The sequence below is a fragment of the Peromyscus leucopus genome, chromosome 3 (genome assembly GCF_004664715.2).
Source record: "Peromyscus leucopus breed LL Stock chromosome 3, UCI_PerLeu_2.1, whole genome shotgun sequence".
NCBI classification, from domain to species: Eukaryota; Metazoa; Chordata; class Mammalia; order Rodentia; family Cricetidae; genus Peromyscus; species Peromyscus leucopus.
Genome location: NC_051065.1, coordinates 4,266,887 through 4,286,245, shown reverse-complemented (window position 1 = coordinate 4,286,245; position 19,359 = coordinate 4,266,887). Strand labels below are relative to the sequence as shown.

At 38.0% G+C, this 19,359-nt stretch overlaps 2 protein-coding genes across 15 annotated transcripts in view; one reads left to right on the top strand and one right to left on the bottom strand.

The window, feature by feature from the left end:
• Nucleotides 1–19,359, bottom strand: part of Cadps2 (calcium dependent secretion activator 2) — a 552,385-nt gene that overhangs the window by 392,207 nt on the left and 140,819 nt on the right. For all 14 annotated transcript variants that reach the window (XM_037203488.1, XM_037203487.1, XM_037203485.1 and 11 more), the window contains exon 2: nucleotides 13,826–13,939. In XM_037203488.1, the coding sequence (XP_037059383.1) occupies nucleotides 13,826–13,939 (114 nt within the window). The remainder of the gene's footprint in view (nucleotides 1–13,825; nucleotides 13,940–19,359) is intronic.
• On the top strand, nucleotides 1,151–1,802 carry LOC114695604 (barrier-to-autointegration factor-like). The gene has a single exon (XM_037203490.1). It carries the CDS (start codon nucleotides 1,409–1,411, stop codon nucleotides 1,631–1,633), a length of 225 nt encoding a protein of 74 aa, XP_037059385.1. The 5' UTR covers nucleotides 1,151–1,408; the 3' UTR covers nucleotides 1,634–1,802.

The window sequence follows — 19,359 nt, the reverse complement described above, 5'->3', positions numbered from 1 at the left end:
AACATGTGAATTAGGGAACATTGCTCTGAAACCGTCTGCATGTACCTCTCTTTACAGCTATTTGGCTTAAATGTCTATACTGGGTACTAAATGGAGGGCTGAACAGCCCACTTCCCTGTTATAAAAATGCAGACAAAGAAGAGATGAATTAGAGGCTGAGCCCTGCTGTCTGCTACAGATTTGCTAGATGAAAATGGAATATTCATAAACTCAGCTTGTTCTAAAATGGCTTGGAGAACAATTCTGAAAATATTGTTTTTCTCAATTATTGTCAAATATTATTCTTTTATATGCATATCACTTTGTCTACGTTTTAAAAAAAAGCAGATGTCATCAAGAATGGAAGTGACTTTACACAGGCCACTGACAGGTAACATCAACCCAGATGCTCTAAATAGCAATTGGCATCTCAGACATAAAAGCACATTCTCCACATTCTTACAGAATGCTTGATTTCAAATGTCACTCAGCATATACAAAAATATGTGAACTCACATAGCTAATATCAAAAATAACAAATACAGAGTGATTTGCAGAGCTCAGTGCAAATCTGAAACCCTGCTTCTTGTTACTGGCTACTGGATTTCGTCTATTAGTGTGCTGACCCCTTTTTATCCCCTCCTGCCACAGGCTGCCAATCTTGATTTACTTAGCGATTATCAATTCTCTATGAATGCCTCTTCCATGGCATTATTTCAAAGTTCAAAAAGATTTTGACAGGCTGAACACTTTCTAGAATATGCAAAGCAAATCTTTCTATTTCAATAAAATAACAGAATTTCCATTAAAACACTTAAATGTTACTTTCCAGCCGCGCCCCCTCTAGCTTGCATACAAAAGACTAAGAAATGTATGTTATATATTAAGTCTGAAAAAGGTAAGGAAATCACATAAGCAAAACAAAACAAAAGTCTTGAAGAGCTCCTACTTTCCATGCATTAACAGTGATGGGGAAGTGCAGTGGGTAGCCCTTCCAGCTTTGATCGGGAAGTTCCAACCCCCATTGACACTTCGGTAACTGTCATGCCTACAAGGCGGGGCTAAGAGAGGACCCTGAAGACCCAAGATCTGGATGTGCAGGCTCTCTTGGTTCCTGGACCCTGGACGCTGGAGGTAGACTGAGCAGAGTTCTCCAGAGAACACCGCCAGACTGTGCTACACCTTTCCCAGATCCTGTTACCTATCCCTTCATTTGTGAGTTACCACATAAAATAAACTTCCCATTTAACTATGTAGAATGGCCTTAATAAGTTCATCAATATCTGGCACCCAAAGTGGGGCATGGACCCACGACCCTGAGATTAAGACTCTCATGCTCTACCGACTGAGCTAGCCAGATCTGCAGGAGCAGCTGAGTGACACAAGGAGCCGTTACCAGAGCCAGAGTTGCCAGTTAAACCTGATCAAGATGACAACCTCCCAAAAGCGCCGAGACTTCATGGCAGAGCCCATGGGGGAAAAGCCAGTGGGGAGCCTGGCTGGGATTGGTGAAGTCCTGGGCAAGAAGTTGGAGAAAAGGGGCTTTGACGAGGCTTATGTGGTTCTTGGCCAGTTTCTGGTGCTAAAAAAAGATGAAGACCTCTTCCAAGAGTGGCTGAAAGACACATGTGGTGTCAATGCCAAGCAGTCCTGAGACTGCTTTGGGTGACTTTGAGAATGGTGTGACGCCTTCTTGTAATGTACTTTGAGGACTCCTCTGTCCCCCAGTCACAGAACTGAGTCTCCAGAGTCCAGATACTCTAGGCCTGTAGCCAATTTGAATGCACCAACAAGCCTGAGAAACATTAGGTGACTGTCCAGGCTGCCAGCTGTCTCTGTCTACTCTTGCAAGATTCCTGAAAGTTGCTTGCATCCATCTTCCATTTCTCAGGTACCATTATATTCCTTCTCAGGTCTTTGATGGGATTGAAGACTAGCAGTTATAGTTACAACTTAGTATATATATAATATCCTAGATAGAACATAATAAGTATCAGATTCAGGTTCTTTAGGATAGGACACTTTTTGGAATCATCTTTGTAACACGCCATTTACCTATGCTCTAGACTTCTCTGGATTTTAGTATGTGTTTCCTGCTTGATATTGTTCACATTGATGGTAGTTCCATCTTATCTAGGTCATTATCCCTCATTACTCCTTGACAATATTTGATAACCATTCCTTTGTATATAGTCTTGTATTAGGTTAGAACCTTCTTATTTAGACAAAAGGGGGAGATGCAGTGGGTAGCCATTCCAGCTTTGATCTGGAAGTTCCAACCCCCAATGACACTTTGGTAACTGTCAAGCCTACAAGGCGGGGTCAAGAAAGGACCCTGAAGACCCAAGATCCGGATGTGCAGGCTCTCTTGGTTCCTGGACCCTGGACACTGGAGGTAGACCGAGCAGAGTTCTCCATAGAACACCACTGGACTGTGCTACACCTTTCCCAGACCCTGTTACCTATCCCTTCATTTGTGAGTTACCCCACAAAATAAACGTCCCTTTTAACTATGTGGAGTGGCCTTAATAATTTCACCAATAGAGAAGAGTTGGGTCATATATTCTGTTCCCTTAGAAAGAGCCAGATGCTAAAGTCAAGCCTTTTGTTATCTGAACTAAGAATTATGAGTGTGTACATGGAAGTATCATGGCTTGGACATCTACTCTGGAGGTAGAGAATTGAACCATAGTCCTATCTTTTCCTTTGTATTTTAGAGATACAAGAGCATTCAATACAAAGGAAGGTATAAGTGCACAGAGACAGTGTTTAATGTCCAGAGTCCTAGACAACTGGAGGGAGTTTTTGAGATCATCTTCCTTTTGTCTCAGGTGGAGCTAAGGTTCATGGCAATGAGGGCTGCAGAGTAGAACCTGATTTCTACAGAGCTACCGATCCGATAGAGGTGGGGACTGGAATTAACGGGTCTAAAGGAGGACAGGAGAAGAGTTACTGTCATGAGCTACTGACTCATGAACAAGAAAACAGAATCCAAAGGAAACTGGACTAAGAAAAATAGTATCAGAGGCAAGGAAACTTACCAAACAAGGATGCAAAAAGAAACAGAAATCTTTGGCTTTGGCTTTACAGTGTTAATAGTCTAATGAGATAGTAACATCCAAGTGGAGAAACAGACAAAAAAAATATTTCATAAAAAAAGTATGAACAGCTGATGAGAAGTAGTGAAACGTCACTAACAGTAAAATAAAAATAAGTAAAATCAATAGTTGGCAATTTTTTTAACAATACCAGAATGGGAGGAGTATTGTTAAATATTACTGTGACAGAACAAATTGCTATTGCCTTTTTCAAGGACAACTTGCAATCTGCATTAAGAGCTTAAACAAGGCTCTTTGACATTGACCACGTATCTCTCTCACTTGTTGAGATTATCAAAGATGGTCAATTTGGAATATATGCAATCCTTTTAGGCTCTTTTTTTAAAAGATTTATTTATTTATTATGTATACAGTGTTCTGCTTGCATCTATCCCTGCAGGCCACAAGAGGTCACCAGATCTCATTACAGATGGTTGTGAGCCACCAAGTAGTTGCTGGGAATTGGACTCAGGACCTCGGGAAGAACAGCCAGTGCTCTTAACTTCTGAGCCATCTCTCCAGCCCCCTTTTTAGACTCTTTAAAGTATGTTTTTAACTGAAGTAAGATTACATCACTTTTCCCCCTTCCTTCCCTTGTTCTAGCCCCTCACAGCTTCCATCCTTCTAATTTCTCTCATATCCTCCTGACTCTCAAGTTGATAGCCTCTTTTTCTTTGGGTATTATTACCATATATATATGTACATACACACACACACACACACACATATATATACACACACACATGTGTATACACAAATATATATACATACATACACACGTACATATATGTATATATATATATATATATACATATATATATATATATACTTGTTGCGTTCATTTCTTCTTTGCTGGTGGTGTGTACATAGTTTCAAGGCTGACCATTCCGGAATGGACAACCAGTAAGAGGGTTTATCTTTGAGAGAAGCTAATTATCCTTTTTCCAGCAGTCATTAGATGCCTGTAGCTCTCTTATAGCAAATAGAGACTGTTGCAGAAAGCCACAACTGGACACACAGATCAAATGATCATGGGAAGCCCAGCTCCAACAGATCCCTATGCATTACAGTTTCTGCATATATGACTCAGGGAACAACCCAGAAGAAGCAGAACAATTTTAAGAGCCAGAATACCTGGAAGTCTGATATCAAATAGTCTTTCCTAGAAATGGCTACTTAAAGAAGTGCTGAACAATGGACATGTTCACATGGAGGAAAGAAATTTTATAGGGTCTCCCAAAACCTATGGAGACCTTTCAGAATTTTTAAGTAAAAAAATGCAGGAAACCTAAATACTTAACAATTAGGATATCAAGTAACGTTTAGATATAGGCACTTGAGGAACTGCTGCATAGTAATTTAAAACCATGTACACAAAACATTTGCTATTAAAGGATGCTCTTAACATAGTATATGAAAACTTGTAATGACTCCAATTTCATACATATGTAAGAGAAACAAGAAACTGTAAAATGAAGTTGTTAGCTGCTATTGGAATTACACATGGAATATCAATTTTCTTTTCCTCTTTTTATTGATAATTTTATTTTACATACATTTTACTATTTCAGAAACTTTGCTCCTACTAAATATTCCTTTATTATCCTAGTTTGAGTTATTATTGCTATGATTAAACACCATGATCAAAGAAACTTGGGGAACAACAGGTTCCTTTGGCTTACACTTACATATCACTGTTCATTTTCAAAGGCAGTCAGGACAATAACTCAAACAGGGCATTTTAGCATCCATAATGATGAGGAGACATGTCCGAGGGTATCCTAAACTGGAAGATGAGAGATCATATCTCTCCATCCACAAGCAGAAAGCATAAAAAGTTAAATGGAACTGGGCAAAGACACAAACTCCTAAAATTCTCCCCCAGTGACATGCTTCCTGTAGGAAGGCTCCACCTCTTCAAGGTTCCATAACCTCCACAAATAGTACCATCTACTGGGACCAAATACATGAGTCTTTGGGTTTCATTTCTCAATAAAATCACAATACTCCTACAGTAATTTAAAAAATGAATATAAATCAATCTTCCATTCTCATTCAGTCTTTGGAAACAGAAGAGAACAAGTAGAATAAACTATGTAGAAAAACTAAGTAGAAAAATACATTCTTTGTGAAAAGCTAATCAAATCACCTCCTACCAACCACACTCATGAGAAAGAAAAAGAAAAAGGCTCTAAACCCCATTTACCACAAATACAGAACATGAAGTCTCTATCACACTGACAAAACTGAGGTGGCAACGATCCACTGTCCTTCAGAAAATTTCAAGGAAAGGCCATCAACTTTCCTCATACTGATTATAAGGCACAGTTATTGCTCTAAATAATGAAATCCACTAGCACCCCATGAAGCAGAAGCACTTATCTGATGTTAAGAGCAACTTTGGAAAGTAACAAATTGTGGTAAACCTGTGTCTACACATCCACACTATCAGCTCAACTCCCCTAAATGAAAACCTAACACAACCACCAACAACAACCAAAAAAGCTCTAAAAGATATAGCCAGGAAAAGAAGTGAAGACTTGTAAACTTACAGTCCACTCTGTGGTTTTTATCTAGACAGTGAGATGCTTGATGAACCCAACACACAAACTTAATCCCATCAATAATTAGAAACCATAAACTTATCTGGGTTATAATGATCACCTTATATTAAGTCATCTGGTAGGCTACTTGACATAGATTTTTCTTCTTTTCCTGTTCTGGTCCTTTCCTACAGCCTTCTTGACCTATTGGGTAGTTTAGATGTTTGGACTCTGAGATGTTTAACTTTCTCTGAAAATTTTATGGTGAAAATTATTAATGAAGTACTAGAAATTATCTTCTTTGTTACCTTTATTACTTTATAGTAGTATTTAAGATACCACAGAATGTGATGAAACTCCTCCTAGAAAGATCATTATTACCTGTGTAGTATATGTAACACACTAAATAACATTATGTAACATAGTAAATAACATTTACTGTAAATAGTGAAACTGATACATGCATTTGCAAAGAATACACTCACACAGCTATGAGAAGAATCATAAATAAATTCCCAGAAATATTTAATTCTAGTATGAATGTGCTTGGATAAAACAACTTACCTTTAAAAAAATGAACATACAAGTTTTCATTGAATAATATAGAGAAAAAGAAACATATGTGGGGTTTTCCTCTAAAACTGCAGGTATTGAAGGGAAATATGTGCAGAGTAAATGATAAGTTCTAGGTCTCCTGACAAACCAAGTCAGAATGAATGAGGAAAAGCCCGGGTTTAATGGGTAAAGCACTCCCACTCCTGGGCTATTCCCCGGCCCCACAGAAAGGAAATGGAGACCAGAAAAACAACGTGTCTGTTTTCAGGGGTACAGTTTATATACCCTATGGGATTGGTCTTGAGCCTCTCTGGGGGAGGAGCTGTGTTTGGCGGGCTTTGAAAGAGCAGGTTTAGGGAATGAGATAGGGGAGAGGAGTTGAAGTGGATTTTGCATCAGACTCCTTCCAAACATTCCAGATACTTGGGGTATAGAGAGGTGCCCGGGTGCCAGGGGTTGAGGTGGAGCTCCCACCCAAACATCTGCATATACAACAAACACAACAGGCACATAACCGTCTACTGTGTAGACTAAAAACATGGAAAAGGCTATTTTATCATCAATAAAATGGAATTTCTGAAGGTGACAGGGGAAATCTTCCCCACATCAGTTCTGATCTTTACTCTAGTTTTACTTTGATGACCACATACAACACAAGCCCAATCTGTTGCCAAACCAAGCATCTCCAGTTTTAACATGTAAACCACAGAAGATTCATTCAACACCCCCAAACCTTGGTTTCGTCCATGTCTTCTAATTTATTGTGCTTGGAAGAAAATACAATTCTCAGAACACAATGGGTGTAGTTAATTTTATCAGCACAGCTTAAGTATACCTTTCACTAAATTTTACTTCCTTCATTCTGTGCTTACTTAAAAACAGCTTATGCTAAATGGACATAATAATAAATTGCTCCCTACGTTTTTATTTCATACCCAATGATTAGTGCATTCCATATCTCTCATCAGAGAAGCTTCATTTTGTAGGAGATGGTGATTAATAAAGAGACTCACAACTGGCCAGCATTCAGAGAATAAAGACTGGATAACATTTAGCTCTAAATGGGACATATATATAATCACACCCCCTGACCCCAAATCACCATAGAATGAGAGGTGAAAAATGCTAAGAGGCAGAGGTAGTGGATGTCTGAAGAAAAAAAAAACAACAAACACTTTACCAGACATGATAATGTTGTTGCACACATGAACTCACAGTAGCTGTGTCTACATGCACAAGGCCTGTAGAAGGACAAACTAATCAAATTCCAGGATGGGTTGGGGAGCAGCTCATGAAATCCCACCTAATTACTGACAGACAATGGATGGCTGCTTGGGGAAGGAGAGTCTGCTTTCTTTTGAATGCTGTCCCCAAGGGGCTACCATATTCCAGCTGATGGACAGTGCTATACCCAGACACATACAGGCAGCATTAAGTAAATTCAGTGAATTTTTTTGAAAAAAAAAAAAAAAAAAGCACAAAGTTGGGAGAGAAAAGTGTTGAAAGGGATAGGAGAGGAAGTGGATGGAAAGGAATGTGCAGTGGGTTGACAAACACATATTGTGTGCATATACAGAATTGTCAAGCAATGAAAACAAATGTTTTTAAGGAAAACCATTACATCAGTTTATAACAGGAGAGAGTCTTCCTGTGGCTCCAACTTCACACCAACCTTTGGTGATATCAGTTCTGCATCACAGCTATTTGAACAGTGCTATTTCACTATTGCTCTAATTTGCAACTGACAATAATTTGTATCCTTTATACTTGTTTAATCCCTAAGTGTCGTGTCAACTTTTATTTTTTAAGATTCATTTACACTTATTTATGGATGTGAGTTTGCCTGCCTTTCCATCTGTGCACCACTTGTGTGCTTGGTGTCAGGAGAGGCCAGAAGGAGGTGCTAGATGCTTTGGAACAGGAGTTATAGATGGTTGTTAGTCATCACGTAGGTGCTGGGAATTGAACCTGGGTCCTCTGGAAGAAGAGCCAGAACTCTTAACTGCGGAGTCATCTCTCTAGTCCTTCACTTTGATTTTCAAAAATTTATTTTCTTTTATTTTCATTCTTCTCTCATATATTATTACATTAATATTGCAGTTTCCCCTCCCTCCCATCTCCCTTTCCCACAGATCCACCCCACCTCCATCTCCTACCAGAAGAGCAGGACTCCCATGGACATCAACCAAATACAGCATAACCAGCCACAATAAGACCAGGCACATACCATTACATCAAGGCTAGACAAGGCAATAATAAGAAAAGGGTCACAAAGTCAGGCAAAAGAGTCAGAGACAGCCTCTGCTCCCACTGTTAGGAATCCCACCAGAAGAAGAAGCAGCACAGCCATAACATATATGCAGAGGGCCTACGTCAGACCCCTACAAACTCCCTGATCTTTTTGAGCCCCCATGAGTCCTGGTCAGTTGATTTTGTGGACTTTGTTCTCATGGTGTCCCTGACCCCTCCGGTTCCTCCAAATCTTTCTCCCACTCCTCCACAGGACTCCCTGAGCTCTGCCTAATGTTTGGCTGTGGGACTCTGCATCTGCTCCCAACAGTTGCTAGATGGAGTCTCTCTGGTCTCTTTGATGACAATCCTGCTAGGACTCCAGTCTCAGAACACTCTGCGTGACAAATTGTAGGTTGAAGGTTTGGCTGGGTTGGTGTCCCGATCCTTCCACTTGAAGCCTTGCCTGGTTACAGAAGATAGCCAGTTCAGGCTCCATGACACCTGTTACTTACTAGGAGTCTTTGCTAGGGTTACTCTCGTAGATTCCATGGAGCTTCCATTGCAGTACATTTCTACTTTACCTCTGAAATGCCCCCACAATTCCAGTCGTTTCTCTCAGTATTTTCTCCCTCTCCCATCCAACCTGATCCCTCTTCTTCCCATCCCCATCTACCCCAAGTTCACGCTCAAAATCTATTGTATTCCCCCTTCATAATGAGGTTCATGCATCCCCCACCTAAGCCCTCATTGCTTCTTAGTCTCTCTAGGTCTGTGGACTGTAGCATGATTATCTTTTACTTTACAGCTAATATCCACTTATAAATGAGTACATACCATATTTGCCTTTCTAAATCTGGGTTAAATCACTCAGGATGATTTTTGTATAGTTCTATCCATTTGCCTGTAGATTTCTTGATGTCATTGTTTTTAACAGCTGAGTGTAAATGTACCACATTTTCTTTATCCATTCTTCAGTTGAGGGACGTCTAGGTTGTTTTCAGTTTCTGGCTATTATAAATAAAGCTGCTATGATAGTTGAGCAAGTGTCCTTGTGATAGGATGAAGTGTCCTTTGGGTACATTCCCAGGAGTGATATAGCTGGGTCTTGAGGTAGATCTATTCTCAATTTTCTGAGAAACCACCATTTTGATTTCCAAAGTGGCTGTGTAAGTTTTAACTCTTACCAGCAGTGGAGGAATGTTCCCTTTGCTCCACATCCTCTCCAGCATGAACTGTCACTTGTGTTTTTGAACTTACAAATTCTCACAGGTATAAGATAGAATCTCACATTCATTTTGATTTGCATTTCCCTGATGGCTAAGGATATTTAACATTTCTTTAAGTGATTGTCAGCCATTTGAGATTCCTTTGTTGAGAAGTCTCTATTTTGATCTATGTCCTATTTTTAATTGGATTATTTAGTTTGTTGACGTCTAGTTTCTTGAGTTCTTTACATATTTTGGATATTAGCCCACTGTCAGATGTGGAGATGGTGAAGGTCTTTTTCCATTCTGTGGACTACTGTTTTGCCCTACTGACAGTGTCCTTTGACACTCATGAAGCTTTTCAGTTTCATGAGATCCCATTTATTAATTGTCAATCTTAGCGCCTGTGATATTGGTATTCTGTTCAGGAAGTAGTCTCCAGTGCCAATGTGTTCAAGGCTATTCACCACTTTCTCTTCTATCAGGTTTGCTGTATCTGGTTTTATTTTGGGGTCTTTGATCCACTTGGACTTGAAATTTGTGCAGGCTGATAGAGATGGCTCTATTTGTATTCTTCTACATACTAACATCCAGTTAGATCAGCACCACTTGTTGAAGATACTTTCTTTTTTATTGTATATTTTTGCTTTTTTTGTTATCAAAAATCAAGTTTCATAGGTATGTGGATTTACATCTGGATCTTCAATTCAATTCATTGATCAACATGTCTTTTTATGGCAATACCATGCAGTTTTTATTACCACAGCTCTGTAGTACAGCTTGAAATTAGGGATGGTGATATTTTATTCTGTTTCATTATGAGTCAATTCTTTCTTTTAAATTTTATTTTATAATTTAATTTTACATATCATCCATGGATTCCCTTGTCCTCCCTCCCCCCCCCCCCCCCGTCCCCAGCCCACCCCCCATTCCCATCTCCTCCAGGGCAAAGACTCACCCGAGGATTGGGTTCAACCTGGTAGATTCAATTCAGACAGGTCCAGTCCCCTCCTCCCAGGCTGAGCTAAGTGTCCTTGCATAAGCCCCAGGTTCCAAACAGCCAGCTCATGCACTGAGGACAGGACCTGGTCCCACTGCCTAGATGCCTCCCAAGCAGATCAAGCTAATCAACTGTCTCACTTATCCAGAGGGCCTGATCCAGTTGGGAACTCCTCAGCTATTGGTTCATAGTTCATGCATTTCCATTCATTTGGCTATTTGTCCCTGTGCTTTTTCCAATCTTGGTCTCAAGAATTCTCACTCACACAAACCCTCCTTTTTCTCGCCAATTGGACTCCTGGAGCTCCACCTGGGGCCTGGCCGTGGATCTCTGCATCCAGTTCCCTCAGTCATTGGATGAGGTTTCTAGCACGACAATTAGGGTGTTTGACCATCCTATTACCAGAGTAGGTCAGTCTGGGCTTTCTCTCACTAATTGCCAGTAGTCTATTGTGGAGGTATCTTTGTGGATTTCTGTGGACCTCTCTAGTACTTTGATTCTTCCTATTCTCATGTGGTCTTCATTTATCATGGTCTCTTATTTCTTGTTCTCCCTCTCTGTTCTTGATCCAGCTAGGATCTCCCACCTCCCTAAGATCTCTTTCCCTCGGCCCTTGCCCTTCATTACCCCACTCTCATCCAGGTTGTTCATGTAGATCTCATCCATTTCTCTGTCATTGGGCGATCCCTGTGTCTTTCTTAGGGTCCTGTTTTCTAGGTAGCCTCCCTGGAGTTGTGAGTAGCAGTCTAGTCATCTTTGTTTTACATCTAGTATCCTCCTATGAGTGAGTACATACCATGTTTGTCTTTCTGAGTCTGGGTTACCTCACTCAGGATGATTTTTTCTAGATCCATCCATTTGCCTGCAAAAATCATGATGTCATTGTTTTTCTCTGCTGAGTCGTATTCCATTGTGCATAGCAGATCACTTCCTAAATATAACACCAGTAGCACAGACACTGAGAAAATAATCAATCAATGGGACCGCTTGAAACCGAGAACCTTTTGTAGAGCAAAGGATACGGTCAACAAGGCAAAGCAACAGCCTACAGAATGGGAAAAGGTCTTCACCAACCCCACATCTGACAGAGGGCTGATATCCAGAATATATAAAGAACTCAAGAAATTAGACACCAAAATGCCCAACAGTCCATTGGGCTATAGAACTAAACAGAGAATTCTCAACAGAGGAAGCTCAAATGGCTGAAAGACATTTAAGGAATTGCTCAACATCCCTAATCATCAGGGAATTGCAAATCAAAATGACTCTGAGATACCACCTTATACCTGTCAGAATGGTTCAGATCAAAAATACTGAAGACAGGTTATGCTGGAGAGGATGTGGAGCTAGGGGAACTCTCCTCCACTGCTGGTGGGAATGCAAGCTTGTACAACCACTTTGGAAAACAATATGGCACTTTCTCAGAAAATTGGGAATCAATCTCCCCCAAGACCCAGCTATACCACTCTTGGGCATATACCCAAGGAATGCTCAATCATACCACAAGGGTACTTGCTCAGCTATGTTCATATCATCATTGTTTGTAATAGACAGATCCTGGAAACAACCTAGATGCCCTTCAACGGAAGAATGGATAAATAAAATGTGGTACATATATACAATGGAATACTACTCAGCAGAGAAAATCATTGTTAGTCAATTCTTAAGAGTTTTTCACATATGTTGGATACTAACCCTTTATTAGGTATGTCTTCTGCAAGTATTTCACAAAAGTCTACAGTGTAGCTTTTCATTCATTTGTCAGTATCTCTTTTAGAGAAGATTGTATTTTTTTAGGTTCCATCAATTGTTTTCTTTTCTCAGGGATGAAGTTAAGGCACAACCCAGGTCATATTTATTATTTCTGAATCCTTTTGGAGTTGTGTAGTGTTACATTTAAGTCTATGATTCAATTATTTCATTTTGTGAAAGGCATACCTTCCAAATACAGCTTAACTTTTTGCATGTGGGTATACAATTGTTCCATCACATGTTCTGAATTAAAATGATTATCTTTTCTCCACTGTATTGTAGCTGCTCTTTGGTCAAAAATAATTTTATTGTAGTAGTATATTTCTAGGTGCCCTATTATGTTTCCTTACTTTTACTAATACCCACTATCTCGGCCATTGTAGGTTTTAAAATGAATCTTGAAGTGATTTAGAAAAAGAAAATACTTATTTTGGAATAATTTTTGATTTATACAAAAGTTATACAGATAGTAAAAGAAACTCACCTATCTATTTAATTACCCCTTTTCTCTTAGTGTGCCATGACTTTCAAGGTTAAGACATAAGTCCTATTTTCTTAAGATAGTCAGTTGAGATCAAATTAGACAATATATCTACTATAGCTCCCAGATTTGTCATGCATACTTGGTAAGCAAATCTTTAATAACTGCCAATGTTCCTTCAATTCAATATATACTCGTGCAGTGGTATATTAGATAACATATCATCCGTAAATCATAAATATTTTGTTTTGTACATGACAATACTCCCTGCCTCAGAGAAGTTCAGAATATTTAGTTTCCATGATTTCAATTTTGCAGTAGCCTAAGATGTGTTGTATGTCATGTTTCTTCAGATGAAACGTTGAAAGCATTTGCACAATGAAAGGAATCCATTCCCCAAATGGCTCTGAGATGCTTAGGACATAAGTGAACTCTCCAACTTAACATCTATTGGCAATTCACTGAAACAAACTCATGTTCATTTGTGAAAACTGCTCACAGGAAATACACAGAAAATTCCCATTTGAGTCACAAGCTGAAATCAGAAATAACAGCAAGATGGAATTGGTGGTATTATTCATTCAATAAGAAAAGAAAATGCATTCTCTTAAAATTAATTAGTGCCCTTAATTATTATAAAGCTTAGAGAACAAACTGGCATAAGATCGTGATTTACTATTGAAATCCTGATTAAAAAGGATCATTTGTGAATGTGAACAGGAAGATAGCTAGACACAGCTGTATCAGCCACTGCCAGAAGATGACTCTAAATAGTTTTCTTCACAAACAATGTGAGTTGTTTCCAATTTTATTTATCTCTCAAAACCAGGCCGTGGAATTAGAGTTTTTAAATTGCAAAATAGAAGTGACAATCCTTTGGAGAAAGTCAAAAGCTCAAAGACTCAATGCTGTACCAGTGACAGTCTTTAAATGGTCCCAGAAAGCATCACAGTTCCCAAAACAGAGCTCTGTAAACTCACCTCATAGTAACTCCGGACTGCATTGCAAAAGGCTTCATCTGCTACTATCTGAGTTTCCCCGTTGAGGAAGGCCTGGAACCGTTCTTTCAGTAACTGCAACTGTTGTTTGTTAAGCTACAAGAAAAATAAACAAATAAGCTGATAAATCAGCCAATTTGTACAATAGGACAATCATTAAAAGTTACATTTGCTGTATGTAAGTGAGATTAGATACAGATTTAGCTTTATAGTAAAGAAAAATAAAAGTGAAAAGTCTTATGACTTCCCTGCACATCTCAGAATCCAGATATGGATTTTGACTGCAAACGTCTGCCCTAGATAGAATTCCTTATGTTAACTTCCATTTCCTTTGCAGAGACAGGGAAAATCTAAAATTTTGCTGGGAGATTGATGCACAAAATTGTGCTGAATAAACAAAGCAAAGAGGATAAGAACTCTTAAAAACAAGGAGACACCTTTTGGGGAAAGAGGCAATAAGCTGGAAGGCCACAGAAGACAGAAGGGATTCCCAACAAAGAATCTTCTGGGAGGAATGAATGCTGGCTTCTAAAAGTTCAAATTCCATGAACAAACATGCATGAAATGCCTGAATTGACATAAATGTAGCCATGAACAGTTGACAAACTTGGGAGACCAGCGATCCAAGAGATAAACTGAGAACACTTACTCAAGCCCACTGGGGGAAATGAGAGACCAAGGGGGGGACACAAATTTCTAATCCAATTTCATCACCACTGTAAATGCAGCTACAGTCACTACTAGCTGTCATAACAACTGAGGCTGGCTTAGACACAGGTTATGACTCACCAACCATGTCCTCTGGTCAACTACAAACAGTATCAACTACTAATTTTTTAAGCTGCACTGCAAAATAAAGACCAAGTGTTTCTTGTTTAAAAATTATAATTAATTTCATGGTAGTAAAAACAGATTTAAACCCAGTAGTACAGGCCCCTATCTCAGTGCCCTGTGTTCATTCATGCCAAGTTCATCTTCATCACACACACACACACACACACACACACACACACACACACACACACCACATTCCCTTAAGGTAGGCAATAGGTCTAAAAGTATGAAATGCTGTGGTCATGCTCAACTAGAACAAGGCAGTTCTGGAAATAGTGTCTGCTGGAACACATAACAAACAGCTAAGGAATGATGCTTCTGTTTCATGCCATCTTGATTAGACTTTATGGAAGAACTTAGTCCAGTTGTGGAGTCTATAGAGGGATGCGAAGCATGCGGATCCATGCTGGGGAAAATGATTAAAGGATTAGAAAGCTAAACAAAACCGGTATGATTTGGCTTCAAAAGGAAAGCTGGTGTGAAATATGTTTAAATCTGTTCAAAGGGCTTATTAAAATGCCATTCAAATATCAGGGAGACAAGCTCTTTCAAAACCTGGATTTTATTTAGGAATCTAACAAACAAGAAAGCTTGAAATGAAACTGTTGCTGCTACTCACAGGCTGATAAAGAAGTGTCCTATTGTACCTAGGTGCTAAAAAATAAATAAAAGCTCTTGCTCTCAGGACTGAAAGATGAAGACAGTCCATTTCTTCACTAAGGTTCATTTTAGGAGAGGCTAACCTGGCTGAAGTACAGGAAAAAGAAACATCACCATTATATTACAACCTCCATCTCTGTAATATGAAGAAAATGAAAGCAGGCACCTTTTGTACACATATATATAAGCAAGACAAAGTTAAGTCTGCAACTTTAGCTCTTTAAGCATAGCTCACAAAGAGGACCAAATGGAACTGGGACAGCAATTGCTTAGAGTGAGGCAGCTGAGACGCTTTGGTTCCCAAGCCATGGGAGTCACAACAAAAAGCTTCACCTTGCAAATCCAGCACTGAGTGAAATAATGGAAATATAAATGCTTGTGGGAATGGTGGGGAAAAAGAGGGGCCTTGCATAATTATTTGTCCAAGTTCCCTCATTCGATGAAACTTTTTTCAAAACTAATAACTTGTTTCTCCTCCAACTTTCTTCTATCCAAAGCATTTTGTTACTCCTTTTAAAAAATACCTCTAAAATATTATCTTTGCAAATTCTAGTTTATCAGTATTAGCTGTTAGAATTACTTTCCAATAATTATGGTATGGTAAATTGGAAGATAATAATCAAAGAAAGGTAATTGGAACAAGCCATTGTCTCAGAAGATACAAGAAAACCAGTACAGTTCCAAAAATGTACTGCATAAGCATGTACCTACATATCAGGATCCAACTTCTATAAACAAAAGAATTCTAATTCTGTCATTTGATTGTTAGTTTTCAGTGGTGGATAAGTGGATAAAATATATTCAATACTGACAGTGTAAAGTTTAATGCAAAGCTCCATAGCTTCAGTTCGAATTCTATTCTAACTGTATAAAAGTTCAGTACATTGTATAGACTTTGCACTGGTTTACTTTTGTGTGTGCTGTTTTTGTTTGCAAGTTTTTCATGATAAAGTTTATAAACTTAAAAATTTTAAATTAATATATATAGATAGATAGACAGATAAAATATACTCTTGTTACATTTAAGAAATATTACCAAATATAGGGAGTCAATAAAGTCACTTAACTAGCACAAAGTATTTATATTTTCATATATATAATGTAGGGAAAGAAAAATGAAATTAATCTTCAAATACAGCACTGATGATAATTCTCAGAAAGGAGTCCCCAGAAGGTTTTGCCCTTTACAACCTCTATTATATACTAAGAGAGTTGACTGGCAGGCAGACACCGAAATCAACACAAAAACAATCAGAATTCAGTACATACACAGCATCTCAAAATTCTATTCAAATACGATTTATGTTTTACTAAGGTCCACTTTTTACTGCAGTATGATGCCAAAGAGTGGCATAAGAATAACTGGCTATGTCCCCAGAAAAATAAAGACTGCATTCTAACTCACAATGATATGGATTAAATGGATTAAGACTTTTAATATATAAAGGTTGAACCAGAGAGAAACTAGAAGAAAACACAGGAGAATTCCTTTACAACCAGTGTGAAAAAAACCTCTCTATTATGACTTAAAATCCACAATCTATTAAAAGAAAAGAAACCTTCAGATCAGTATTTCTTATGAATATAAATGCAAAATCCTCAAGGAAATTGAATCCAACAGGTGTAAAATCAATTACTCAACCAAAACCAAATATGATTTGTCATAGGTATGTGGTTAAACTCTCAAAAATCAATTAGATAACCCATCACATAAACAAGCTAAAACGGAAAAGAATCATATGATCATATCAGTAGGTATAGAGAAACATTTAGGAAAGTCATCGGTCATTCATAATTTTTTAAAAACTCCCATGAACCACAAACATAGGGTAACTCCCTAAACTTACATCTTAATAAAAACATCTGCAAACCACACAATCACTGTTACATATAATGGTGAGATGTGAGCAGCTTTCACCCTACGGTCAGGGCAAAGGACAGATGCCCCAATGACGACTGCTCATCAAGAGAATGTTGGAAGTCCTAGGTTATGCAGTAAGATGAGCAGGCAGAGGAAAGGGAAGAAGAAACAAAGCTGCCTTTCTTCATAGTTCATAATGAAAATCTATTGAAAAAGTCCAAAAAATATCAACCACAAAAAGTCCCTGACCTAATAATCAGTTATAATGCGGCAGCACTGTGTAAGGTTAATGTACAAAAGTCAACTGCTTTTCTATACAATACCACTGAATAAGTTGAATATGAAATTAAATGTACAAAATAATTTTTATAATCTTCCAAATGCAAAACCTGAGTACATATCTAACAAATGTACAAGACTATCATGAGTGAAAAGTAAAAAAAAAAAAGGAAGAAATCAAAGGAGACTAATTCGAAAGATAGTTCCCATTCATGGGGAGGCAAATTCAATATTGTTAGGATGTTAGTTTTTCCTTATTTGGTCTTATCGACTAAAACCAATCTCACTCAAAATTCTGACACATCATTTTCTGGCTATCAGCAAACCAATTTTATTATCAAGAAAGACAAAAGAACAAAAATAGTCACTATGCTACTGAAGGAAAAGAAAATGTTGGAAAATTGACACTACTCACCTTCAATGCTAATGGCTACTGTAATCAAGAAACTGAAATTAGCAGAAGAGTGGGCAAGCAGATTAACACAGTAGAAAAGAAAGCCCAGAAAGAGACCCAGAGAACTAGCATCATCTGGTCTTTTACAAAGAAACAAAGCCAACTTATGGAGAAAACACAGAATTTACAGCAAATAGTATTGAAATAGTTAGACATTCACAAGAAAAATATATGGGTCTAGACAAATATCTTATATCCATTACAAATATTATCTTAAAACAGATCACAAGTCTAAATGTAAAATGTAAAACTATGAATGTCCTAATCTAGGGGAAAAATTATATGGCTTTGTATTTGGTGACTTTTGGATACAAGAGCAATGGTATAAAATGAATAACTGAGGTGCTAGGCTTTATTTAAATCAAAATTTTCTACTCTGTGAAAGACAGTAGCAATAGCATGAAGAAACGAGCTATACACTGGGGGTCTATACACAGTCAACAACATAGCTGATAAGGAACTACTGTTTAAATACATACAAAGAATTCTAAAAATTCAACAATAAGAAAGGGAACAACCAAACTTGAAAATGAGTCAAAGATCTCTGCAGTCATCTCACCAAAGATGCAACAAAAATACCACATAAGCATAGGACATGATACTCCATGTAATGCTATTGTAGAAATGCAAAACAAAATAACAAATACATGCCACTTCACTACTACTAAAATGGACCAGACCTTGACAGGGACAGGCAGCAATAGGAACTCTCATTTGCTATAATGGTAAAGAAATGTAGTGGAGATAATTTATCAAATAGCACTTTTGAAATAGCAGTAAATAGACTTTTTCCATATAATCCAGAATTTTCACTTTTAGTATTTACTCAGAGTTGAAAACTTACATTCCAACCAATATCTGTACAACTGTGTTTAAATGATATCCTTCAATGGTTGAAGGAATAGATAAAAGTATGGTGCATCCAGAGAATGCAGCACTACTCAGCACTAAAAAGAAATTAGCTACCAAACCACAGAAAGACAAACAGAAACCAAAGTGCATTTTATTAAGTGAGAGAAGTCAATCTGAAAAATACTATGTCACTCTTACAGGATGACTTCTGTAAAAAGTTCATCTATGGAAACATATGATCCGCAGTTGTCTGAGGTCAGCCAGGGAATGATGGATGAATTTGCAAAGTACAAATGACTCTTAGGGTAGAGACAATATAATGATAGAAACATCACATTATAAATTGATACAAACCTACAGAATGTACAGTATCAACAGTGATCTCTATTATTAGCTAAAGACTGTGGAGGATAATGACATGTCAATGTTGGTTCATCCATTTTGACAAATGAGCCATTAGAGTAAGGATGCTGAAAGTATGGTAGGCTCTGCATATGTGGAAGCAAGACGTTTATGGAAAATTTGTCTTACACTCAAGACCAATGTTACAACAAATTCAAAACTTCTCTAGAAATA